The following is a 27428-nucleotide window of genomic DNA, read 5'->3' on the forward strand; positions in this document are numbered from 1 at the left end:
AAACCCTAGGAATGTAATGGGGAAGGTTCTGGTAAGTGGTAGACTGTGGCATATAAACAAGCAAGGATGGCTCATCTGGAAGGTTTTACCTTTACCTCCTGAATGGATTTACCTATCAAGAACAATGATTATGGCAAATGACTTCTTGTTGCCTTGCACATGCTACTGTTTTATCTGGTCTACATTTCTACGGAATTTCTGTGTGGTAGAGGAAGCTTGCGCCTTGCATATGAAAGTGATCTTTAGTTCACCAGTACCTTATTACCATTATTGCAACATAGCTTTCTAGTGAGTCAAATGAACTTTCTGGATCCTCATGATCTTACTGGCAAGAAGGTCAAGCACAGATAAATCAGTGGCAAGATTATAAATAAGGTCAAACCCATCTTTGGTTCACCCCTGAGCACAAAATGGAGGCTAACAGTGAAATACTCATAACAGTTTCCATGTTTATCCCATATGAGATGAGGCAAAAATAGCAGTACTCTGAGGCCAATGTCACTGATTAATTGGCTTTTGAAATATGTAATTTCACTGACACAGCTACAGCTCTAATAGTGACTGTGCTTGGCATCCCAACAAGCTTAATCCATTATCAAACAAATGTAACACAGGATATGACTAACTCAAAGCCACAGCTCTTTGCTATCAAGGTGAGTATGCTACAGGTAAGTAAGGATACAAATATTTAATATGTGAAAACATCACAAACCCATTTTCCAACACAGCTAAATTATGATAAAACAGATTTTAAAAAACAGATACTGGAGTCCAGCAGTTGGAGCAGGAGGAGAAGCAGGTGTACTCTGCGTCTTTGCTGCCAAGCAATTCATCTCATCAAGGCTCTCAAATTAATAATCTGCTGCAACAGCTAAATATAATATGATGGAAATGTCATGTGCTATGAGCAAGTAAGTCTTTGTGCAGGCAGAGGTGACTGTATTTGACTGGGGAAACAGTCAAAATGTGGGAAACAGGGAATGTGGCATGATAAATGTTGGTGAGAAAAAAATGTTTTGTTTTAGCTACAGCTAAAATAGATTGTTTTGGAGGAAAGGACCTCCTTTTGGTACTGGATAATGGAAAACTAGAATTATCTTGCCGATTTGTCAGAAATGATAATTGTGCCGAAATCAGATAATGTCCATGATAGAATTCAGTTGAGAGCCATGGAGCTCCTTTTTTAAAAAAAACAATGTAATAATCTTATATTCAGCTTTCAGAAGCAGATAGAATTAAAACAATGTTCTATAATTTTTTTTTATTATGAAAAGAGGTTGTGTTTATAGCAGCTAAACAGAAAAAAGACCTAAGATAGGATATATTAAAGGTCAAGGATATTTAGATATTTAGCATCTACTGGTGAGGTTAATCACTCAATCAAAACACAGCTAAACAATTATGAATTTGTATCCATTTTCTTAGCCATGTGAAATTGTTTCAGAAATTTTTGTATACTACCAAGCCAGCATACAAAAGACCTTAGTAATGAGATATATTGTGTATTTAATGGTGGAAATATCAAGGTCCCATGTCAACAAAAACAAAAGATTTGTGTTCCAGCATAAGCCTTCTCCATAAGGCATGCTCACACAGAATCTTTTTCGAGTTCCTTTTCCATTCTCTAGAATGGAACATAATGAAGTGTCCAGAAAAACACTATGACCTAGATATTGCAGCTCCATGCCCTGTGTGGCCCTAACTGTGCTGTTCATTATTTTCTGGCCTGGTTCAGACGTAATGTTAAGCCATAGTTGAGTGATCTGGGAATGAACGTGCCTGAGCCTTGAGCATAACCCCATGTTCATCTCCTTTGGTGAGACAAGAAAGAGGTTGGAAACATCTGCTTCCTGGTTCAAACTAACTGCAGGTTGTCATTATGTTGAACTCTGAAACTGAGGTTAGTTTAAACAAGGGATGGGGAATCTTACCACTAAGGTCTGCATTTCCCTAAGAGGAAATAGGTTGGGGAAGATATGATAGCTATTGGCAGGGCTAAGGACGGAGCCAGTGGAAGTTGAGGCCAGACCCACCCAACCCTCTTTTTCTCTTGAGATCATCACAACCTCACACCATCTCTTTCCCTCTTTTAAAAGTATATTGAAAAAGAGAAATACTGTAAACTAAATATTGTGGGATGGTGATAATACCAAATCAAATAATTATTTAGATCCCTGTAAGGACCGCTGACCCTTGATGCAATCCAGAAAAAATATTTAAGTCAAATATGCTTAAATGACATTACAGTAAATATTGTGGGTGGTATTCAACTAAGTTTTACTCAAGAGTAGGCTCACTTAAATTAATGGACCTAATTCATGTTCATTAATTTCAGTGGGTCTGCTCTATGACTCTGGCTTAATTCATTCTGGAAGCAATTCTTTAAATGCCTTGTAGAGGTCAACTGGAAACTTCAGAGAGTATGTGTTCTGTATCAAAACTACTGGAACATAACCACAGCTTTTAAATCCAGCACTGTTTTAAGTCAAAACAAGAACTAGAGTCTAGCTCAGAAAAGATGCAACCTGGGACCATGCCCTATTCTTATTTAGAGCATCCGATTCACTCATAAATAGATTGAAGGAAGCCTAACCGATTGCCAGCATAAGCTCCAGGACCATCCTGTGTGAGTAATGAGTCAAAAGTAATTCTAGTGTAGCCATATGTCCTAGTTCATAGATGACGGTTCCCTGTTAAGTCTGAGTGCAGTATACAGACAAAGTACCATTAAAAGGGGCTTGTCATTACTCATCATCACTTAAGCACTTGGACAACACACTGAGAAGGCATTCAGTCATCTGTTCGGTGTCTTCCCCATGGTGGTGAGGTTGTTGCATTTCTATTTAAATTACAGTAATTATTTCTAAATTTCCATCAATACATATACATTGGCCCATGCAGATATTTTGCAAATCTGTGTCCTCTATTTTTGGCCAGGGGGAGGGGTTTGATGCATTTCCTCTCTTTTTCTTTGGTGATGCTTAAGTAGCTATCCGAAGTGTGTTAACTGGGGCTTACTCCAAGGTGTGCATAGCACTGCAGCCTGGCTCACACATACTTTAGCTAATAATTGGCTTTTTATACTGGAGAAATAGCATGGTTGTGTCTCCAATCTCCCACACAAATAATATCACTTGCAACCTGGATGCTCCAAGCACTGACCACGTAGAGAACCTATTCATGTGGTTTTTCACCCCTCTCTCAAAAAAGAGACCTTTCCAATAAATGTAAGGTGGGGAGAAGAATCGCACAATTAGGACTTTCATGCAATCAGTCTTTCACAGGAGTGTCCAGCTCCCAGGTGACATTATCTGCTTATGGGAGGGTTGGTGTGCCTATGCTTCTCCTCCATAGCATGAAGCTGTTTACCAACCTAGGTACGCATAAAATCAGGTTTATGAGAAAAGACACTGGATTCAGTCAAATGATAGTTACTTAAAACACACCTGTGTTTGCCAATGGGTGTAAGCTAATCAGACACCCAAGCCGAGGCTTTTGGCAGGTGTATTTGTATAATACACAAGTTCAAACAAGCTTGTCATGTTTATCCTTTACATTTTCACATGTACATGCAAAATTGTTTTACCTTACAAATGCAGTATATGAAGCAGACCTGAGAGCTCACTGCTGCCAACCTCTTCCATTTTTTTTGTCCAGAAAAAGGCAGTGGTTAAAGTAAGTACTATTATTATTTTTGTCCTAGGCAGAAGTCTTTCCCAGTAGAGCTTCTTAATTTACCTCTCTTCTTCAGCAATTCTTCTGTCAGGGATGATAGAAGAGATTGCCTGCGGAATACAAAATGGAAATTTTAAAAAATGGCTCAGATAGAGCTACTTCTTAGCTAGGAAGTAATTTTTCATTCATGTTATCATTCATTCTCATCTTTTTAATTTGTTCAATCCTTCACGGTCCCTCACCCCCAGTGTAAAGATGTCCATTTTCATCATACATCTGATGCAGTAGACTTGAGTATATAAAAGCTCATGTCCCAGTAAACAAGGGCTGAGGAATCTCAGATCTGCTCTACATTCTTCTCAAGTATTTTTGCCTGGCTCTAATGTGTCCTTGAACTGCAATAATGCTTCTTGCTTGCCTGGGTGAAAGATGTGCACGTGAGCAGTGAGTGTATAGAAATTGCTAACACTTGCATAACTGGAATGTAGTTTTCTGCACAAAGGTAGGAGTTACTTTGCCCACTTCTTCTTGCCTCTGACCCTGCCTACTTGTGGCATGCAGCCTCCACAGTGTAATAAAAACCTTGGGCTGAAAAAGTTTCCCCACTCCTGTCACAAACCACTTCATATCTGAAGTGTTCCAAGATTCATTTGTGTGCTTGCTTCATCAAAAACACAGTACAATAATAAATGGCATCCATGTTTCCTGGTTACAGCTGAGAAGCCAGCAATCTCAGCTTTTCAGTGCCTTCACTTTTGGAATTTGTCTTTTCCTCTTGTGTATGAAATATCCCCAAGGAATTCTATTGAATCAAGAAAGGCAAAGACTAGTAGAAGCATTCAGAAGTGAGCTTATTCCGATGCAGTAAGACTAAATATCCATGACTGGAGAAAGGCAAGCAGGACTTTCATAGTGGCAAATTAGTACAATGGAGATAAAAGAACACAAAAGCACAACAGAGAATGAAGCTTGAGCCCAAGAAGTATTTATTTACAATTTTTCCTACTTTGTCACTAGACCTCATGATGGTTTGGGGTCCATCAATCCCTGTTTTATTAGTACGGTACAAAGAGTTTCAACACATTGCCAAGTTAATCACGGAATCTAAAGGGATTTGAGTGTGGTTGTCCCACATCAAAGGGTATGCTGCTGTATTAGTGCTAATTTTGGATTTTGTAAAAGTTCAGGATTAGCTAGCAAATATTAATTGCCACATTGGAAGTGCCTAAATAATGTATTTTCCTTCAGTGAGCTACTGAAATCTTTACGGAAGGAAGCATTAAGTCTTAGCGAGGGAGACTGTGCACTCAAGGGCTTTCTCCCTTTCCTGTGGCTGCAATCCAATGAAACTGACCTGGGAATAGGCCTAGTTGAACATAGTGGAACTTGTTTCTGAGTACACAGAATTGGGTTGTAAAAGCTGTGTCCACTCACCACTGGGATATTCCTGGAATGAGGGCAGCCAACGGCCTTCCCTCTGTCTTTATTAGCCACACCAAACCAAAATTAGAGCTGGCATAGGTTTTACTAGTGTAAAAATGCAGTGGGGACAAAAACTCACTTGTTATATTCTGCTTGCCTTGTGTTTTTCAAAGTCACAGGAGATTTCTTCTCCCCAAACAGGCAACTTTAGCACATAGCCTTTTCAGTGGAAAAGGTGAACAGGGGGATTATGTATGTATTTGTTGCCAGTCAAAAGCATATTTCCCCCACTTTTAGGGAAATCTGTTATTTATATTGTGTAGGTCTATTTGTTTCATGGATTGACTAATAGGGTGGTTTCCAGCTGTATTTCTAAGTAGTTGTGGCTGCTGGTTGTCTTCTTCCCACTGATCCTCATCCACACAATCTAACTACTTTGAAAAATTCTATGTATTAGATTTTGACATTTCAGGATCTGAAAGGCTGAGGCTCTTGGGTTCTCAGTTCTGTGTTGCCAGGGACTATAAATCGATTAATTATATTGTGCTTTTGTTAGAAGTGTAACTCATGCTGATGAAATAAAGAGATGAAATCACACCACTCAGGTCTAATGTGATTTCTTTATTGTCATGTGAACTAAATTTTGCTCTTCCTTCATTATGAGTAATTATTTTAACAGTTGCTCTAAGACTCATGTTTTTTAATCCTCTCAAGCCAGCAATGTTAAGAGAATGGAATCTACTTTGTGATAGAATAAATGAATGTGCCCAATTTAGGAACAGTACCTTCTACTTTTGTTAATCAATCTTATACAGTACTGAAGATCTGTTGGCTGAGGGATTGCAGCTGGAACACTCAGATGGCAGAAAATGGAGTCATGAGTGTGTCATGATGAAGTAGCAGGCCTCTTAAACACAACTGTCATATAGTGCTATAAAATGAGACTGCAAAAAAGGCCTCGCCTTGGAGCTCTGAGGCTTGCAAAGCACAGGAGCTAAAGAGATTCAAAAAGCATTACAATGAGACACAGGATCCCCTGGCATGCATAACACCGAGTGGCACAGCGGAGGAGTATACACTTACATGGGACCCACAAACGTTCAGTCTTCAGCCACACCCTCATCAAAGGTATGACTTTACACTAGCCCCAGACCCAGGAGAAAAAAATTCCATTCCAAATCATTGCATTCAGTGCAACGGGAGATATTGTTCTCTTTTGCTCCAAAGTTGTGGTTGTGAGAAGCGTTAAGATGATTGGAATGCTTGAAAGGGTGGCTTTGGAATTGGAAGTAGTATTGTTGGCATTGCCACTAGGGTTGATGAATTGTGGATGCTCTGGCAATGTTTGCTTGCCGTGTGTTATGACATTGGGGACATGTTCCCACTGTTAAGAGTTCATTTCAGTGTTGCATGTGGGCTATGTTGCTGGAACAGTCCCTGACTGGTGGGCTGTGGAAATGTTTGATTTTCTGGTTGTGTGTTTTCATCCTCCTCTCCCAGACTTAGCATGCATTGAATGTAAGAGCTGCTCATCTGGCATTGTATTTAGTGTATGTCTGGTTCTGGTGCAATGTGAGAAGAGAATTGCTCTGTCCGGTTTCCTGCTTGTTTTTGTTCTGATCAGTTTCACTTAAGTAGTATGCTTAAGCATTTAGGTCTCTAATGAAGTTTCATAAACATTATTCTCAATTAGAAGATTAGCATTGCATCACTTGAGCTACTAAATGAGAGCAGAACACCCATGCAGATGTTTCTCAGCAACTCCTCTACAACTTACTTAAATGTAAATAGGTTAGCCAAAGCTACACATCATGGAGCTATTTTTAACAGCCTTTTAATTTCAAAATAGTATGTACAATTTATTTTAAAACTTGCTTGTAGTGTCTCCTAAGGAACAGGATCTGAATGAATTCCAAATACAGTGGTTGCTGGGCTGTCCAATTTTCTCCTTAGGTTGAACTGATACAGTATAAACAACATTTAAATGGCATCCAGCACAACAAAGTGAGCCCTGCCCAATAATTTTCTCAAAAGCCCTTTAAAAGCTCACAAGTGAATATATTTAGCAATTTCTACTTGTGCATCAAATAGTCCATCCTTGTCTCTCACCCTCTTGAGAAAACAGTAGAGTGGTACCTTGGTTCTCGAACTAAATCCGTTCCGGATGTCCGTTCAGTTTCCAAAACGTTCGACAACCAAAGTGTGTTTCCCAAAGAAAGTAATGCAAAATGGATTAATCCGTTCCAGACGATTAAAAACAACCCCCAAAACAGCAATTTAACATGAATTTTACTATCTAACGAGACCAATGATCCATAAAATGAAAGCAATAAACAATGTATTGTACTGTAAAATAAATAAAACGGTATTGTACATGATAAAAATGAAAATGTAATTTTTTTCTTTCCTGCACTGATGATAGTTGTTGTTTGGATGGAGGGTCAGGGTCCTCTTCCAGAATCACAATCGGTGACTCCTCTCCTACCATTCCTTCCCTTGCTTTTTTTAAACCACTGACATCTGGTTCAGACCCGCTAATTCTTTTCCTCACTAAAAAGGAAAGTTGCTTTTTCCGATGTTTTAAAAATTGTCTAAAGTGAGACATAACATTTTCATTGAAAGTGTAAGTGGCATGAATTACAGCAGCTTTATCAGGGTGATATTTTTCAACAAAAGTTTGCATGTCAGCCCATTTTGCAAGCATTTCTTTCATCATTGCAGTAGATACACTTTTTCTGCTCTCCTCCTGCTCTGAAGATATTTCCTCAGTTGCTGTCTGTTCCTGCTCCATCATAATGTTTTGAAGTTCTTCTGTGATGAGCTCAGTTTTGTGGTCCTTCACTAACTCCTCCACATCATCACTACTCACTTGCAAGCCCATGGACTTGTTGTTCTGTTAGTGGTTCTCTTGGTTTTGCAGCTTTTATCCATTTCCGCAGTCACACAATCAAATTGCAAGAGTGCTTCTGAAAATACTGTAGCTGAACTGGGTTCCACAGTCACAAAAACAAATAAACCGAAAAAGTTGCAAAAACAAAATCGCCAAATAAGTCGCAAAAACAAAATCACCAAATATAAGCTCCAAATATCACCTCTGTGTTGCGTGGGTGCTCGGGACTCGCCAGCCGACAGACCTCAGCAGAAGCACTCAGAACAGAAGCGTAGCACGTTTGGCTTCCGAAAAAAGTTTGCAAACCAAAGCATCTCCTTCTGGGTTTGCGGCGTTTGGCTTCCGATTTGTTCATCAACTAAGCCATTTGAGAACCAAGGTTCTACTGTATTCCACTTCCATCTAGAAGACAAGATAACTGGGACAGGGAAGGTAGATTCATTGACCATCTTCTCCCCCTCCATAGCTCACAAGCCAAAGCTGTCTAAAGATAGGGAGTTAGCAAATCTATTGAAATCTTACACTTGGAGAGCATTTAATGTTTGACTCTTGGGAATATTTCTGTTATGTAGGAGTTTTATTTATAGAGGTTTGCTCTAAGGGAAGAATTATTAATAAAATACACCGAAGACAGCAAAACCTGTCTTCAAGGAACAGAACTGTGATGTAAACAAACATTAGAATCAGATAATGAAGCTTTTGTGCTGCAGTCATATCACAAAGGAAAAACAGAAAAATGCTTACTGAAAAGGTTGCTGAGCTGGAAAGCTTGTTATAAAGGCCAAAAACGCAGAACAGTTTTCTGAATTATGAGTCAAGCAACATTTTAGTTCACAGTAAAAGCAGTGACAACCCATCCTATTCAGCTGCCCAGGATGTAATTTTCTATCTCATCCTTATTCAACAGGGACCCTCCATATATTTTGGACAATTTCCATTGCCCTGACGATTAGCCATGCTGGCTGGGGCAGATGCCAGTTGTAGTCCAAAACATCTGGAGGGTACCTGGTTGGGGATGCTGCTCTAACTGCAACCTGGCATGGTAGTTCATTTTACCACCTCCTACCACTGCATTTAGATCCAGCCTCTCTTCTACATGTTATGTAAAGCCAGCCACACTTAAGCTAGTGCTTGTGAGCAGGGAAGGAGCAGTTTCTTAATTCTTTCCCTTCACGTATTTGTTGAAACACTAAAAGCACCCACTCACCTTATATGCTTTACGATCAGCTGGCACTTTCTTGTCTCTCTATATTTCAATTCTATATAGCTGCTCTCAACAGTACAGTGGTTCCTCGGGTTACATACGCTTCAGGTTACATACGCTATAGGTTACAGACTCAGCTAACCCATAAATAGTGCTTCAAGTTAAGAACTTTGCTTCAGGATGAGAACAGAAATCGTGCTCCGGCGGCGCGGCAGCAGCAGGAGGCCCCATCAGCTAAAGTGGTGCTTCAGGTTAAGAACAGTTTCAGGTTAAGTATGGACCTCCGGAACGAATTAAGTACTTAACCTGAGGTACCGCTGTATAAGTTAGCCCAATAAAAATGGTAAGAAAGCAAATTCTCTTGGAGCTCTCCCCACCCCTTTCTGGAAGCCTTCTACAAAAACTCAACTCGGTAGCCCATTTCGAAGGAAAACTCTGTAAAACTTTAAACTGCACCACAGTAGGTGGGTGTCCAGTAACTAACAACCATCAATCAGTCAGTCACCAACTATGGTGTACAATCCAAGCCTATCCTATCAAGAGAGGCGTGCCTAAACCCGCTGAACTCAATAGGCTTAAGCACACATAACACTTCTCAAGCTTTTAGTCTTAAGCAGCCATCACTAAGCCATCCATGTTTATTACACAAGTATATTTAGCTATTAAGCTACATATAAAAGTAGGCGTGGGGGCAGTGTAGCGAATCACGCATCCAAAGAGTATGCTTCCAAATTAGTGCGGCTTGTCCGAAAGATGCACAGTGTTTTAAGAAGTTTCTAGGGAGGGGGCTGCAAGATCAAACACGAAGAACTCCGATAAAGATTTCAGCTATGTATAGGAAGCAGAAACTAGCTGGATAGTTGCAGAACCAGACGTTTAAGTTCTTAACATAATTTCAGGTCCCGGATGAATGAGCTAAAATTTGCTTTTAGCAACAGTTGAGATCTTACATAAAACATTGTTTTAATGGAAGAAAACTAATGGAAAAAAGATTACGATTATTCGAGCTTATTCCACATCTTCCCTAGTAATGCCTAGTAATGCAGTTCCAGAGGTTGCAACCCTGATGGGAAGGAGACGGGGGTGTGATGATCTGGGCTAAATATCCTGCTGCGACAACTGCAGCAAAAGCTCAAAAAATGTCTTTTCTGTCTATGGGGTGGCGCCCTGAACGCGCACCGGCCCCCCGAAGTCCTGAGCTGCTTGGCCCTGGGGAAAGAAAAGAGCGCGCGTGTGTTTATATGCGTGCGTGTGAACTGGAGCCAAGCACGTATTCTCTCGCCAGGCTGTTCTGCGCAGGGACTTCGGGAGACAAAAAGGGCGGGCCCACGGCGCGAGGCCTGCATGTAGCTCTGCAGAACCAGCGGATTAAAAAAAATTAAAACCCCAGAGGGCGGCGTCTCCGCCTGTTACCTCAGCGCCGTGCCCAGGATCCCCTATCACGTGATCCCCGAGAAGGGCGTGGTTGCGCGCGAAAGGCACCCCCTCCCGCCCTCCGCGCGCCGGTCCCCTTCCACAGCAGGGTCTGTGCGCAGGAGGCGATAGAGAGGTAGCGCGGCGGCCGTTGATGAGAGCATCAAGCGGCGACTCCGAACCTGCAACGGCAGCGAGTCCGCGAGGGAGAGTGAGGAGGGGAGGGGGAGAAGAGCGAGCAGGCGGGCGCGCGGCCGACCGGCTCCAGTCAGCGCGAGCGGCGGCGTGAGGGGGGGGGCGGCGGAGGCAGTGCTTCCCTCAGCGGCGTTCCGCTTTTCTCCTCCTCAAGCCATCTCTGGTCGCTCTGGCCCGGCCCCTCTCTCCGGGGGTGGCGGGTCCGGGGGACGGAGGGGGTCACTCCGCCCCTTCGCCCGGGGACCCCTGGGAACCGAGGTAAGAAGGACGGGCGTGGCGTGGGGTGGGGGGCGTTGCCCTAGCGAGCTGTGGGGCGCCCTTGTCCCACTGGGCGTTTGCTGGCCCAGAGTGAGGATGCGCGGCGGTGGGAAAGACGCGGGGCGGGGGGCTGCGCATTCAGACGAGCGTCTGTTGGAGGGGGGTCCCGGGTTGGGCGCTGGCGCGGCGTGACCTTGGGCACGTCTCCCAGCCCTGGCGGTTTTGACAGCGGCCACGGAGGAGAGAGGGGACTCCGGTGCTGCTGTCATAAAAAAAGTTAAAGAGCTGTTGTGGCCCAAGGGAGCGGGGATGGAAGCGATGGAAACTGGCAACTACTGGGAGTGAGTCCTAATTCTTATATCTGCTCTCTGGTCTTGCCCACGTGGGTTTTATCTCTGTAACAATAGGTCAGGTGGATAAAGGTTCCTGATAATCCACATCTTAATGTGCCGTCATCTACTTGAATTCATCATATTTATGTATTAGGTTTATAACACGTGTTTTCAGTAACTTCCTGTAAATAGAGGGCAGTCAGGCAAATTTTCTCTGGTTTCCTCCACCTATAACTAAGGGTGCCAGTTACCCTGCCCCTCTGCAGAGCTGCTAAGGGATAGGTATATAACCAATTTACCGGTGGAGGGGAATTGAAAGGTGCTGCAAGAGGCTTAAGCAAGAAAACCAGGTAGTAGGGTGGTGCCATATAAGTTGCAAAGTAATCACACCCTACCTTGTTGTTGTCATTGCCAATAATTGGCAGGTCCCACAACTTGACACGGATTTTTCAGTACTTGCTTTCCTTCCTCCAATTAGTCAACCCTGTGCAAGTGGGATGGTCAGTTGTTTACTAGGAGTCTGAGTGTATGAGAGCAGCTGGGTTATTTATTCTGAGGATAGGTATGTATTATGTGCTCCTAAATAATTATGAATGCAATTTCTAGTTGGTTCTATGCAAATTTACCTGCCAGCCACCCCTCTAATTTATATAGTGCTTGTTTCTGAAGGGGTATATGGGGTGTTGTGGTGGGAAATACTACCTCTAGTGGGACATGTTGTGCCCTTTGTCCCCACCCTGCACTCAGTTCTCACCTGTGGCTCCTAGAAGCTGTCAGCATGTGACAGTGGCCACACCCAGGGAACATCTTCAACTGGCCTGCTAAACCAGGTGAGTATAACTGATGTGTCTCAAACCCTCAGTGAGTTAGGGACTTCCCCTGCATTCAAAGACAGGCTCCAGCAGATTAAGAGGATGAGACCAATAACGGGTCCAGTGGTCAAGAAAGCGGTTTCTTCATGTGCTGCAGAGGGAAGTGAGTGACAAATGGGGCTTGTCAAGGGAAGGTAAACCATCTAGGAGAAGGAAAACTATGATTCTAAACTTCTGCTTTGTGGGATATCCTTGGGAGATGAAAGGGCTAAGGAGTAAATCCTACACAAATCTGGAGTTCCTAAGACAATTGGATGGCGCCTTGTACGCCTCCGTCTGTCAACTCCTGCAGCCAAGCTGGTGCCAAACATATTGCTTTTCTTTCCTTTGGACCACATCATCAAGGCCAAGAGGAGGGATCTTTTCTTCTGGACAGCCCAGGACCTCCATACACACTGTTCAGGCTTGCATCCCAGGGAGGTCACTCAGGTGCTGCTAACGCAGCGGTTTGACTTAAACCCTGGAGGTGCACTTATTTGTCTCTGGAGACAGACAGATGCCAACAACATGTTTCTAAATAGGCCATGATTCTGTTCACACTTTAGATTTTGTGATTGGTGTTATAACATAGAAACAGAGTTGAATCAATAGAAGCTCTCCCTCAGTTCTGTGATGCATCCTTGCACCATTCAGAAATTCTGCAGCTACAGAAAATAATGGAAAAAATGAGTTGTAAAACATCTGAGGAAAGGATGAGTTGTTGCAAGGTCAGAGGACCAGCTAGACTTTTTGGATATGGCCTGCAGTTGTGTTTGGCAAGATTGGGCAATTTTTTAGTACCAAGCCAGGTTTAAGAATACTCTATAGTTGGTTTGACTGTTTAAAATAACCTCCCCTGTGCTGATGCCGCCTCTATCCTAACAAACATCAACATGTCTTTTGCACTCACTGCAGGTGCAGGAGGATATATTTTTGTGGTGAATCCAGCATGATGCATGCATACATAATTTGCCAGTTGTCGTGGCAATGAACAGGTCTCTGTTTGCATGAATCTGTAGAGGCAGGGCTGTTTTTACTGGCAGTGTCACCAGCTTGAGGTAGGTTGCAAGTGCAAGAGTTTTACAGCCTTTTATTTAGGAACCTCACCAGAATCTAGCTTCTGGATACTTTGCTGTTAAAAAATAACATAAAAAATGCAGTGGGGCATATGAAAGGAAAAAGACAAAAGGAAATTTAATAGGGGTGGGGAAAAGAGAATTATCAGCAGTGACGATAGCAGGTAAGGAGTATTGGGGTCTTTTAAATCCCATTTTCCATATCGCCGACTGCTCGTGCTTGACTCTGGAAATGAGGCTAGCTCCAGTTTCTGGTGGTTCATTGCCACTGGCTCACCTTTTATAAATTAAACAGCATTGATTACTGTATTGTGTCCATGATCCAGTGAATTCTTATGTTACAACATCTAGGATGTATAAAACACCAAACATTTATTTATTTGTGGATATATCACCTTTCCTGCTCCAAGACAGGTTACAAAAGTTAAAATGAAATAAAAACCAATTTAAACAATATCAGGATTAGAATATCAAAAACCAAAAAGAGCAGAGTTAAACTTTCAGTCTCAAATAAAAAACAAACAAAAGGCAAGTAGAATAAAATATACATAGCCCACCCTAATGTCATGGGGGCCAGTGATGGAGACCGTCTAACTTCCCTAGTAAGAGAATTCCATAGCAATGTGCTGCCACAGAAAAGGCCCTGTCCCATATTTCTGCTAACTAACCCTTTGTCGGTGGTAGGGTATACAGCAGTGTCTTGGATTATTATTTTATCTGACAGGCAGGTTCATATGGAAGAAGGGAGTGTTTCAAATATCTTGGCCCTGTTTAGGGTTTCAGTGGTAAATACCAGGACCTTGAATTGGGCTGTAAAAAATGGAGCTTATTTACATACACAAATCTCTTTAGTCTGGTCAACTAATACTGTTTTGTGAAGAGGCCAGTTTAAAGTGATTAAAACCTTAATCCTGATTTTTGTGAACTTGTGATCTAGATCATTTCTGCTTCATGGTTCTGTGTAACTAAAAAACTTGCACATTTCCATGCCAACACAAGTTTATTGAATTTAATAAGGAGACTGCTTTGTCTGTTTTGTTTTTTGTAATTACAGAGTCCATACAGCTGTGGAAGAATACTTCAGCATAGACATTTATAATATATGTGGTTGTCATCAAAATCATTGTACAAGAGACAGGATTTTGAGTGCGTGCATGCAAGTGTATAGTTCTGTTTCTGTGATTGCCCAGGTGCTTGAGGGCTGACTGTTGGACAGAGCTATGCGTCCTTCAGTAATATCTGCATTTATCTCCTTTGCCCCGCGTTTACTGTATTCCTTCTAGTCTCCCTGCTGCCTCATTTCTTTAGTAACAGTTATTGCAGTAAAGATTTTTTCATCCTTTATTGGATGTCTTTCTGAGGTATATCTTTTCCCACTGGGCTGCCTTTCTCAGAAATCTCAGTGATTTTGCTCCCATATAGCAAAAAACGTTTTTCTTTCCCATCTGAGAGCAGACAGGATTTCCTTGTACAAATTCAGTTTGAGTATGATTTAATCTGTGACTCTACCTCCAGTATCCTTTTTCCAAGTTCTACTTTTTCAAGTATGTCGGAATCAGTTTATGATTGGAAAGTTTGTCTGCTGACATTTGCTTTTCTATTGCACACTACCTTTAATATATCTGGGAGTCTTGACAGATGCAGGGCTTTTAAAAATTATTTTTCACTGTAAAATGATTCTAATTCCATTAGAAATTTTGCAAACATTATTTTTGTTTCCTGTGGAGTAATTTTACTTTTACATTTTTTCAAGGGCCCCCAGTCCTAAAAAATCTCATGAAAACTAGTCATTTCACATATGTTGCACATATACTACAAGTGATTTGTTTTCTTTATTTACCTTGCTGGCATTTTTGTGAATCCCCAAAAGGATGCAACTGGATCTTGGCTCTCTGAAGAACAGAACTCTAAACCAAAAACAAATATTGGTTGGTTTCACTGCTGTGCAAATATCTGTAGCAGCCAACAGAACAATATGCTAGTTTAATTTTAGACTGCAGCTCAGTCGTCTAGAGTGTGCAATTCAAATAAGCATTAAAAAAAACCCTTTCACTGAATTACATAGATCAGATTACTATCTGATATAAAATGTAACATTTCATTAAAAAATATGTAGTTACCCAAATTTGTTCCTGATTCCCTAAATATGATGGTTTTCAGATAATATTTTTGCATAATAGTTTTCTCTAGTGGTCAGAGATAAATTAGTGTGCCACATATAGCACCACTGTTCTATTGTTTACTCTTTTTCATATGCAGAGTTACTAGGCAAATTTTCTTCAAACTAGAGTGTATGAATGCCTTTGGAACCATGCATTCCTTGTCTTAATATTATTTTGTATTCCTCTACTTTCCTCCCATCCTTCAAAGTGTTGATTTAGTTTCAAATTTCTCAGTGTATGCTTACAATTCTCAAGTGGTTTTCCTTTGGGGATTCTATCTGTACAAGTGCTTTGAGGACTGTCTGCAAACTTACTTTATTTATCAGGTCTTCAAGATCTTATTCTGCTTTTGCCACCTTTGGAAATAATTTGGGAAATTGTTGCCTTGGCTGACTTGCATAGATTACTTAGAAAAATTTACACTTGTTATGATATGTTATCAAAGATTCTGCAGCACTGCTGCTCAAACTGCAGAGTCATATAGCAGTAAGGAGGTTTGTTGCCAGTTTAAAAACATTAGTTTTAAGTGTGGAAAGCGGAAAAATGGTGTGTGACGGCTTGCGAACTGAGCTGCATGTGCTGCAATATACACAGATAATTTTTTGTTATGCTAATACTCATCCTATTTATTTATTATGTTAACTAACATGGAATATTATTGCAGTGGCTTACAAAAATAGTGAAATGCTTATACAAATAAACAAATAAAAATAGAGTAACTCTAAATTAAATCACTTACAAGTAAAAATGAACTAGCCGTCTATAAAACTCATTAAAATTTAGCAGCTGACAGCCCTCTTGATTTTTTATTTTGCTTTATCAACTTTGTGAGAGGTAAGAGAAGTAAGGCAAGTGGATCTCACGATTGGGTAAGCGACCACAAAGAAGGCCCAAGTCCATATGGTGTTGTGAGTCACCTGGAGAATTCCTGGAGAGGGTGGTATCATTCAAAGGTGCTGCACAAATAGTCATGCCCATGCATTCATAAGCAGAGTCTAGGATATCTGTCATTTGTTGGATAAACGTCTTAGCAATACCTAGTCATGCACCTTAGAGGTCTTCTGTGCTTAATGCTTTGTAACCTGTAGGCTCAAGTTTGTGCGCTGTACTGAATTGCTAAATAAAACCTTTAAACAACCTGCTTGTAGTGACAGTGTGAGTTCCAAGTCCAATGATGAGGATCAGGATATATAGCTGCACTCCAGAAAAAGTGCTCCAAAGCAAGTAGCTTTTAGACAATCTTAAAAGTATGTCTTGGAGGTTCTCCTTCTAGTGAAGTCATTGTTATGTGGTTCTGTTCCTCTGTTTAAAATTGTATAAAGCTAGTTGTTGACTAAGGATTTGTAAAGTTGAAGGCAGTGGTGACTACCTTTGGCTTCCTCCTATCCTGTTTCTGCTGATAGTGTCTTGTTCTGCATATGTTAGCTGCTCTTGTTTCATTTCCATTCTCTCGTTTTCATCTTGACTCTGCTTTTATTTTACTGTCTTTGCCCACTTGTTAGAGAAGTGAAAGAAAGTGGTTACTGGCCATTTAAAGGATCTTGGTGTGTATTATTGGAGGCAGAGTAGAATAAATCTATAATTTGTAGCATTTGTGGTAATAGTGATCTTCTAATCCTACACATTAATTCCCCCTTCTTTTCCCCAGCTGCCCTTTATTTGAAGGCTTTTGCAGCAGAGGTGCTGTGTGGGGCATTCTCTCCCTGGATATGCTAATCTGATGTCAAATTTAATGACCTTTTGGTACTAAAGATCTTTTATTTATCTTGATCTTTAAAAATCTTTAATTCTTACAATTCTGCTATCTGCTGATGGTTTTATTTATCTATTATTAAAATCCTCAATGGCCAAGAGAAAGGCTGTGTCAAGACCTCACTAACATAGTGCAATATTTTGTCAGTGGTATTCAGTTTCTGCTAGGAAAGACTTTGTGAGTTGCTCACTAGTTTGCCCACAGCTATGTATTTTCAGGAACAAGCAGGATCAAAGGTTATACAGATTATTGAATTTGTCTAAAATGTTCGCAGGTTGCTCAAGAAACTGCCTAGAGGTATGGTTGGTTCTTCTTTGCAGAAAGTCTCCACTTCACTGCAAGAGACTTCCATGTTCTTTTTTGTTGTTAGTGAAACTTTTCAGCATAATAGATAATAATAATAATAATAAACCTTTAATGTCACTACACCACCTGTGTGCAGTGAAATTAAACAATACAATAAAAAATGGAGACTCACTTAGGCAGTTCTTGTGCTGTCTTGTAGCCTGCTCAGCACGTCCACAGCTTGGACTTTACTCTATAGTAAGGTAAAGGTAAATGACCCCTGGGCAGTTAAGTCCACCCAAAGGCGACTATGGGATGCAGCACTAATCTCCGCTATCAGGCCAAGGGAGCCAGCGTTTGTCCACAGACAGCTTTCTGGGTCATGTGGCCAGCATGACTAAACTGCTTCTGGCGCAACGGAACACCACAATGGAAGCTAGACCATGCGGAAATGCCGTTTACTTAATTTTATTATATTATTATTTTTTAAATTTTTATACCACTTTATATTTTTAATAAAAATCTCAAAGCGGTTTACAGCATACTAAATCAATAGATCAACAAATCAATAGCTGGGTGATGTTCCTCTGGCCTCATGAGGAGCATCTTTTGTGGGGCTGGTAGGTGTGGGCCCTGCCCCCTAGGCCAGGTGGAAAGGGCCTTGCAGGGAGCGGCCTTCCTGCCGCAGTGGTACCTGTTTATCTACTTGCATTGGTGTGCTTTCGAACTGCTAGGTTGGCAGAAGCTGGGACATAGCAATGGGAGCTCAACCCCTCGCATGGATTCGAACTGCCGACTTTCCGATCAGCAAGCCCAAGAGGCTCAGTGGCTTAAACCACAGCACCACCCGCATCCCTTACTCCTTCATAATATCTCTGTATGGTGAAGAGTAAAAAGCAGTGTGATTTGTCCTGAACTCTGAAATATGAGAGGAACTCAATTTTGTTTAACCCAAGCAAAATGGCTGCTTAATGGGATAAAACCTATTTATCTGGTTCACAAACATTATATACTGCTTGATTGTATTTTTTTTTAAAAAAAACAACCCCTCAGAGCGTATGATTATGAGCTATGGGATTCAAAGCAGTGTGCTTTGCAGCTGAGCAATCCTGAGACATTAAGTTTGGCATTGTCTCTTTTTTGTTCAAACATTTATCTGCTAAATGATTTGGCCTGAAAATAGAAGCTGCATATTGCTACAAGCCTCCTGGTCTCTCAGCTTATTGTGGGAGCTGCCGCATGCCATGCTGGAGTTGTTATGAAGAGTCAGTTTACTGTTTGGCAAAGGGGATGTAAATGTCCTCCTGGAATTTCCCTTTGCCACTTGGTTGCTAAGTGATCATCTTTATGGGCATAGGAATTCTTCTCTCCACCTTCATGACAGGGTAGTGGAGCTCCTAGAAATGGGATATTGTGAATGTGTGACATATATACAAAGTACTTCCTTGCACATAGCATATGGGATGCCTTTTTGGAATGACTGCTTAACATTATTGTCACAAAGTATCTCTGTGATTTGGTACTCTGATTCATTGCCCAATTAACACATGACAGCCTCTCATTCTTACCTTTCTATTTGTCTTGATAAACTGGAAAGCTTGATTTTCAGTAATTCCAAGGAAGCCCAAGGCTGTAACAGGGCTACCTTCATTAGAAGCCTTTCCAGTAGTTTATCCAAAGGGGTGATATTGTTTATTGGTAATATTATCTTCCTTAAAGCTAGTTCCTGTTTATAGTCTTACCTTCTGCTTTTTATCAGTAATATTTTTTCATTAATTACAGTAATAAATTGAATTGCTCATTTATGAAGCATTGCTGACTTTCATCTGTGATAGTGTGAAAGCTTTAATATCTAATATTTCAGCAGTTATTTGTGTTGAAAATGCAGTGGAAGCTATGCTGCATACTATAGCCACAATGTAGGAGTTTTGTCAGAAATAACTACTTTCTGACTTTCCCACATTTACTCACATTGTTACTGCTTCCATTATAACAGTTTGAATGGATTTGTGGGGTATGACTCCAAAGACACCATGTTTAATCATGTATTTAACTTGTTTGCGGCACTCAGATCAAGCCCATAAGGGACTGACTTTAAATAAACTATAGTAATGAGAAAAACAAGCAGCCATGTCTTCTTTACTGAAATTATTTGACCACTAGGGCTGCTTATTTTTGAATTATCTATATCAGGTTGGCCCAACTTTTCATACCAAGTGGACTGCAAGAGTACTTTGACACAGAATTTGTGATTTTTAAGGAAAGGGAAGTAACATTATCGCCAGGTAACAGGGAAGGTTATATTATGATAACTTTCCTTCGTGTGAGACTGTTGGATATCATTTTTAGAGTTCTGTTTTCCGTATGTGTTGTTTAAAAGCTCAGTAAAAAAAACATTTTAAAAATGGAAGATTGTGAATAGAGAAGCAACTTTTGCTTGAAAACTACTCTGAGTAAATGAGCTTATACGTCTCATCTGAGTGAATGAGAAACATTGTAATTCTGCAGACTTCCGTAGTACTAAATGGATAAGGTGACCATGCAAGTTTCATAAATGTGGTAAGCCATGGGATTCACAGTAAATACATATTGCTACATATTGCAACCTCTGGTTGACAAAAGGTGTTTTTACTATGGTGTTAGGAATTTGCCTAATGGTTAGGTATGGGCCGAATAGGGAAAGAATTCAAATATCTGTTCCTCTGCTTCTGAAGATACAAAAAGACAATTTGCATTTTCATGTTTTGGACTGAATGATTATGCAGGTTAATTATAAACAGTATATAGAAATAGGTGGCAGTTGCATGTTGAAAGCGTTGGAGGTGTTACTTCATTTTCTTCTCACTTAAGCCTTAATTGCTGAATGAGGAAAATACTTGTAAATGCCCATCTGTTGGATGAGTGAGTGTAGTATTCCCCCCCCCCCCATTTATAAATTTTAATTTTACATTTCTATCTAAGTGAAGTTAAGCATAAATATCTTTGGCTAAGAGAACATGTATCATTGTTTAGAATTGTCTTTATTTTTAGAATATACAGCCAAAATTTTTGCCTACAGAATCTTCTCTCTGTAACTGATTGGAGAAGAAATATGTGTTACATGACCAAGCAGTGACTATTTTGAAGTCCTTTGCTGGGGATGGTGGAGACTTCCTTTGCCCCACATTTTAAGCAAATTGACTTAAATCACAGCCCCTGGAATAATACACTGATTGGAATATAAGTATCTTCAGGTTTTGCACTTATTTAAATTTTGTGATACAGTTCTCAGCTTTATAAAGTGTAAACATATTTTATAAATGCATGTTTTAGGATAAAATATGTTTAGAATGCATACATTGAGATTAAATACATTTTAAAATACATATTTTGGTATAGATTTTGTGGTTTAAATGTGAGGCTGGAATAAACCAATGAATCCCTACCCTTTGCTGTCCCCAAATGTGTAAGTCTTGTGTCCTAAGCAAATGACTAAACTTAAAACTTTGAAATAACATGAAATTTGGCCATTCTATTTTAGTATGTATATTTTAATTCAAATTTCATTTTGGTGGCCATGTAGATTTGGTATATTCCAGAAGGCAATATCAAATTCACACCCGCCCCCTTCTTCTTTTACATAGATAACCTATGGGGGTAGATCCTGCGATTGAACTGTGGTGGTTACAGCAAAATGCATGGATGCATGAACTTGTAGCCTTACACATTGCTGGGTGGGGTGGGGGAGTTGCTAACATTACCATGGCTTCCACTGCTGTTTGGAACAAAATAATCAGGGCTATGCCTGTTCTGTGCAATAAGTATGAGGCTTTACCTCTAAAAGTTAAATTCAGCTGAAGTTTTCTTTAGGCCCAGTGCAGACATTAGTATCTTCATCTGATAATGATAGTGTTCACATGTTTTTCCTAACGCTTCCCTCTCCCTTTGTGTGTCCACCTTTGATGGAATTTTCCTGGTTTCTTTAATCCACAGTTTTCTAGGAAGTTTGAACAACAACAACAACAAAAAACTCATTTCAGACCAGGATCTGATTCTACTTTCAGGTCTTGATTTGGGGGAAGCCTTAAAACTACTGTTTCATGGTTCAGATAACACAAGAAACTGTGGCTTCACAAACCAGATATCTTAATCAATGTTGAGTGTATGATGGAAGGTGGGAAGGAATAACTAGAAAGGTACAAGTCTTGTTCCTGAATTGATAAACAGTGGTTCATTGGGGTGGGATCTTTATACTTCAACTGGACCTCAATCTGCAATGCTATGTGCACTGGCATCTCGGAAGTAAATTACTTCAGAGTAAATATGCACATGATTGGGTTGTTAGTTGCGTAGATTATTATTGATTTGTTTTTGTCCTGGCATTGCTCAAATACATTGATGCAAACAAGCTTTTGATATCTTTCTCTATCTAGAAGTTTGTGTGTTATTAGAGAAAATGAAAGAAACATTTCCTGCTGGGATGTGTTTCTTTCACCATCTTGCTGCTTTGATCTTAAGGATTTAAAGACTCTTCTTTCTGTTATGGCATTTCTGTTGTTGCTAACATCAATAACAAAATTATTTTGGCTTCTTTTATAGGGGAAGGGTGGATTTATAAACTTTTTCCAGCACTAGTCACTGTCAGTAGTTCTTGTACAACGGCAAAAAAATTCTGTGTGTTGTGCTTTCAGTACTATTGGATAGTACTGTTTATATTCAATACGGAAAATTTAGTGGAAACCACAATTTCTGCGAGCAGTTCACATCATGGCTGCAGATACTGTAGACCAGTTGTTGAGGATGGCATACACAGGATTGTGGGAATTTAATTGGCATTGATAATGATGATGAAATGGTACTTCAAAACTTCTTAAACAGAAGTGATTTATATGCAAATTGGTTACAGTAGGTATGGGAAACCTTTTTCAGCCTGAGGGCCACATCCCCTTATAGCTGACCTTATGGGGGCCACATGCCTGTTTTAGACGCACCCACTGCAAAAAGTCGATGGGGTCATTCCCCCTCTTGTACACACACACATGCATTCGTACAACCCCACACATAGCACCCACTCACCCCTCCTCTCTTTCACTTACCACACCACATGGAACTTTAGCTTTTTTAAAAAAAAACATAATTGCTGGAGGACTGTGTTATTTTCATGGAGATTGCATCAGATGAAAAAGTGTTGACCTTTCCTTCCTCAGTTGTAACCCCCAACTTCCCAGTGCACCAATTATGCTTAAAACAGCTTTCTATGTTTCCCCCTGTTTTTGCTCGTATAACGTCTTGAGGGGAAGTCCTTTCCTGATTTCCCAAAAGCTAATAACATCAACTACAATAGTGGTTTTCAAACTTTTTTCTCTGGGCCACACTTTCAGAAAAAAAAATGTGCTCTTGCAACACCAACTTTTTTATGGATAAGAAGTGCATTGGAAAGCAAAAAGAAAGAGCTCCTAATAGTGCTTGATTTATAACACGGGACACAATTACTTTGTAATATGATCCTGGGACACCCAGAAAGTATAAAACATGAATCATTCCCAAAATATAATTATAAATGAGCCTCTTACATATGTACCTTAAGTATTTATACAAACTCAATGAGAGATGTGAGCTTGTAGTATCACTTGGTTAGGGTTGCCATATTTCAAAACGTTTAAATCCAGACACAAAAGTTGCTGAGGTTTTTTTGAGTTATTTTTTAGGAAATTCACCCCCCAAAAAGGGCTGCCATATGCCCAGATTTTCCTGGACATTTTAATCGCTTTCTCAGAAATCTGCCCGGACGCTATTTTCGGAGGATGAATCCCAAATGTATGGCAGCCCTACACTTGACGTTCTTGCTCTCATTTTGAAAAGATATCCATATTCTGCAAATTAAAAAACAACAACTATTTTGATACTATATGCTATACTACACTGAAATGTTTAAATATTTCTTTGACTGTCCTTGAATTTTCCTGCCACACTTACCATCCCCTCCTGCCACACCAGTGTGGCTTGCCACACTCTTTGACAACCACTGAACTGCAAAGAACTATGAAATCGATTCTAGCTTGTTCATTGTATCATCAGCTTATTTTCATCAACTTACTGATTTAAATTGAGAGTCAAGTAATCTTCACATAGCCTATTACTGAATAGCGATCTGTATCCAGTTAGCTATCGTGTAAATACTTTGGAGAACAAAATTTGCTCACCTATCTACCTTTTCTTTATTTTCTAACAAAGTCAGCAGTATATCATCTACAAATACTGCTTTCTTGTTTATTTTTAGAAATAAATAGTATTGGTGGTGAACAATGTGTCCTGCTGCGTTACTCATCAAACGTAATTCATTCAGTTGCAATATGTTACCTATATTCACAGTTAATTTTAGGTGTGTGTTTTCTTGATAGATACAGAATGGAAGGACTTTAAGTGAAAGACAAGTTCTGCTTCATTATGGAGACAACTAGCTTTGAAGGGGAGCCGGATAGAACTTCGGTAAGTAATTTTGTACATAGTGACTGGCAAAGGTTAAATCCTAAACAAAGGGCATTTCCGCAGACAGCCATCTAGCTTCACAACCAACTAATACTGCAATCCTAAACATGTCTACTCAGAAGTAATTCCATTGAGTTCAGGAGGACTTAATCTCAGGTAAGTGGGAATAGGAGCGCCCCTTCCCATTTACAATAAACATCAACAATTTTCCCCACTGGGAAGGTGTGTAAAAGAGAGTTATTTGAGGTTTGAGCACATATCGTCAGAAGAATTCCCTACCCCCCAAAAAGAAAAAAAGAGGGAAGTGCTTTGGTGGGTTTGTTCTTTTAGTAGCACCTAATTTAAACCACAAAAGCAGATGAATTTTAGTAGAAAGTGTAGAGTAGAACCTTGCAGTGTTTCATAACTTGCGTGTCTACAATGTAAAAACTTCCCAACAAACTGAATATCAAATATACTTTTTATAAACTCTTGCAGTTTGCTTGCTTTTTCCCTTTTCACACTTCTGATTTAATTTAAACCAGCCGTCACCAACCTGGTGCCCTCCAGATCTCTTGGACTAAAACTCTCATCAGCATGGCTGGGCTGGTAAGAGCTGTAGTCCCAAACTTCTGGTGGGCCGCAGGTTGGTGACAGCTGGTTTAAACTGGTCCAGTAGAAAACTCATGTTGAACCTGGTAGGAAATAAGAAATAACAGGGTTACACAAGAAGCAGAATATATAGCAACTGCAACAGGAAATGGTAGTGGTAGATAAAGAATTGTGAAAGCAACCGCCTTCCATCATGTGGTAGTTTGCAAAGATTTGGAATATTGTTAGAACACAAAAAGCATAGAAGAAGCATAGAAGATCTCAGTGTTAAACAAAATGTCATTCTGAAAATTGGGCTGCTTTTCCTGAACTATGTGGAAGGTAAGAGTGTGAGATAACACAACCAAATTTGAATATACTTCTTAATATAAAGCTTCAATTTAATGATATTGTGGCCAGGACAAAAAAAATCAAAGGCAAATAGATGCCATTGACTAGTGAAATTATTCATTTTTCCTGTCTCTAATGGATGTGCCTGTATTCTAGGCTCACCAGAATCAGCTTGAGATTTAGAAAAATGTTTAAATGAACAAGTGAAAGAAATAACTAAATCTCTAATTAGGTAAGCAACATGATAGAAAATGTTGAATCCCAGTTTTTGAAAAAGTCCTTTTCTTCTATATAAATTGTTATATTCAACAAGTAAACTTCTACATTGTAAGAGTTTGAAAAACTAAATTCTTGCTCATTTCCTACATAATATGAACTGCGATTTTTATATGTCAAATTGTAGTTTAGCTCTTTTAATTAGTTTGAGGCAGTACATTATAATATAGGGATTTTTTTCACGAGTACAATATAGCAGTAGTAGATCTCAGTAGACTTGTGTGTTAGCCTGTTGCTTAGGAGCTCCTTGAAAGTAATTAGCTATGCAGTGCTGAAATATTTACATACTGGCCATTACAATAATCTTGGACGATCAGCTTTTATCTGCTTCACTCAGCTTTCCCATTTCAGTGCTTCTCTTGTTGGCATTTGCTCAGTTGTACAGGCTTGTGGAGGTCTTAGTGGCTAGACTATCCTCTGCTCTATTTTATCATGTAAGTACTGATAATATAGTTGCTCCATTGTAAGACTCATCTGAGTCATTTATGCTTAAGATGCTATTTCTGTCTTTCTCCTCCTCTTTCCTTCAGAGCATTGCATGAGAGATGACATGTAGTTTTCACAATGAGCTTGGAAGACATTCATTTAGCAAGTGATTATTCTAGTTGATTTGCAACACTCGATCTATTGTTTCATGACAGTTTGACTTACCATTATTATTATTTAAATCTATAACTAAAATAAAAGTCCGTTAAAATGTGTAGCATTGCTCTCAGATGTGTTATGCTAACTTCAAACAGTCCCAAAGTGCCTCCATAACATTATCAGTGCAAACATATTCCATAATCTTGAACATTATTTAATCATGTTACCGCCAATGCAAGGCAAAAGTTCTCTTGTAGCGAGTTGTTTTTCAAACTTTTCAAATACTGAACTTGCTTATAACCTTTTATCTGCAATACGGGACACAGTCCTGATTCTTATTTTTATTTTTGACTGTGTGCAGATCTTCCTACTTTTCTTAGCAAAAGTGTTGCTAGTTTAACCCACTTCAGAGTGTGTCATGATCCACTCCCCATGTTTTTGAAACATGGGGAGCTGCCTTATACAACCTGACTAAGAACCACATAGCTCAGGAGTAACCAGGGTGGTGTCCTTTAGATGTTGAACTACAACTCCCCACTCAACCAAGCCCTCACCAAAAACTGGAAGGCTACCCCTGATCTAGCGCACTATTGTCTGCACTGACTGCCAATAGCTTTCTAGAATTCCAGACAGAGATGTTTCTCATCCCTCTCTGGAGGTTTTAGGGATTGATCCTGAGACCACATAGTCTACCACTGAGCTATGCTAGCCCCCCCCCAACTTGATTTAATATGGTACATTTTCTTTTCCTTTAGTAGAGATAACAGACAGGAATCTTTAAACAGAGAAGGAAGTATTTTAATAGATTTGAGGTAAGGTTTTTAGTTAACACCATAGTTTAAGCATAATGAATTTCAGATGCATACTGAATATTATTATTATTATAGTAATGAACATGTAACTATTCAGCCATGCAACTATTTAGACAGTTGCTTATTAAGGTAGGTACGAATCAAGTTTAGACTACATCGCAGATCTTTCACTTTTAACAAAAGAACACCTCCAAAAGGATACTATTTTAAAAATCATACATTTCTGATTTTATCATGATTTTTTTTTCTTTCTCCACTAAAGTACTGAATGACAAAGAACTGTTAGAACATGTGTTTCTGGCTTTCCCATATCTGTAAGGGCCAAAAGAGACGTGTGTGATGGTCTGTGTTTCTTTTTATATTAAAAGTAACCATGGAAGAAAGACTACACTATCCTCCCTTCAGAATGTATTGTTCAAAATCCCCCACAGCTAATTTTCTTCCCTAAGGAAGAACTCCCCCTACCCATGTACTCATCTCTAACCCCCCCCCCAGTGGAAAAGCAGCTGGGGGAGACATGTTTGAACAAGGGGAGGAGAGACGAAAATGAAGAAGGCCAAGCAGCTCTTCCTCTGCTTAGACTGACAGCCTTTTACAGCAACTCTTGCTAACAGTTTTGATGTACTATTAGTAGTGGTTTGTGCCTGTCATGTTTTAAATAATTTAAATGCATGGTGCAATTTCAAAACAATGCCTAATAATAACAAAGAATATTGTATAATTGTATCAGTATGTAATTTTATATCATTCAAGTGGGAACCCAAAGGGTTGTAGAATATCCCGTCTATGAGAGGAGTTCTATTCAGAGCTCTAGCTGAATGGAAATGGGAATCTTCTCATGATGTTCAGG

General features: G+C 39.8%; 1 protein-coding gene and 1 long non-coding RNA gene across 16 annotated transcripts in view; one reads left to right on the forward strand and one right to left on the reverse strand.

The window, feature by feature from the left end:
- Positions 1 to 1625: 1625 nt before the first annotated feature.
- On the reverse strand, positions 1626 to 9247 carry LOC310825693. Its single transcript, XR_014555450.1, has 3 exons — positions 3918 to 9247; positions 3215 to 3785; positions 1626 to 3141 (listed from the first exon to the last, which is right to left on the reverse strand). It is a non-coding gene; the product is annotated as an uncharacterized lncRNA (long non-coding RNA).
- A 1197-nt stretch (positions 9248 to 10444) lies between these two features.
- The window catches only part of OSBPL8 (oxysterol binding protein like 8), a 67884-nt gene continuing 50900 nt past the window's right edge, over positions 10445 to 27428 (forward strand). For 2 of the 15 annotated variants that reach the window (XM_083699152.1, XM_083699131.1), the window contains exons 1-2: positions 10790 to 11057; positions 23897 to 23984. Coding sequence is in view for 6 of the 15 variants with exons in the window: in XM_083699149.1 (XP_083555275.1) it covers positions 23943 to 23984 (42 nt within the window). In the remaining 9 variants the exon portion in view is untranslated. Of the gene's footprint in view, positions 11058 to 11094; positions 11399 to 23896; positions 23985 to 25532; positions 25616 to 26521; positions 26579 to 27428 lie in introns of those variants that run through there. The other 13 variants (XM_083699146.1, XM_083699151.1, XM_083699144.1 and 10 more) reach the window with 12 other exon arrangements.

This window comes from Podarcis gaigeae (genome assembly GCF_964106915.1).
Source record: "Podarcis gaigeae genome assembly, chromosome: 10".
Taxonomy (NCBI): domain Eukaryota; kingdom Metazoa; phylum Chordata; class Lepidosauria; order Squamata; family Lacertidae; genus Podarcis; species Podarcis gaigeae.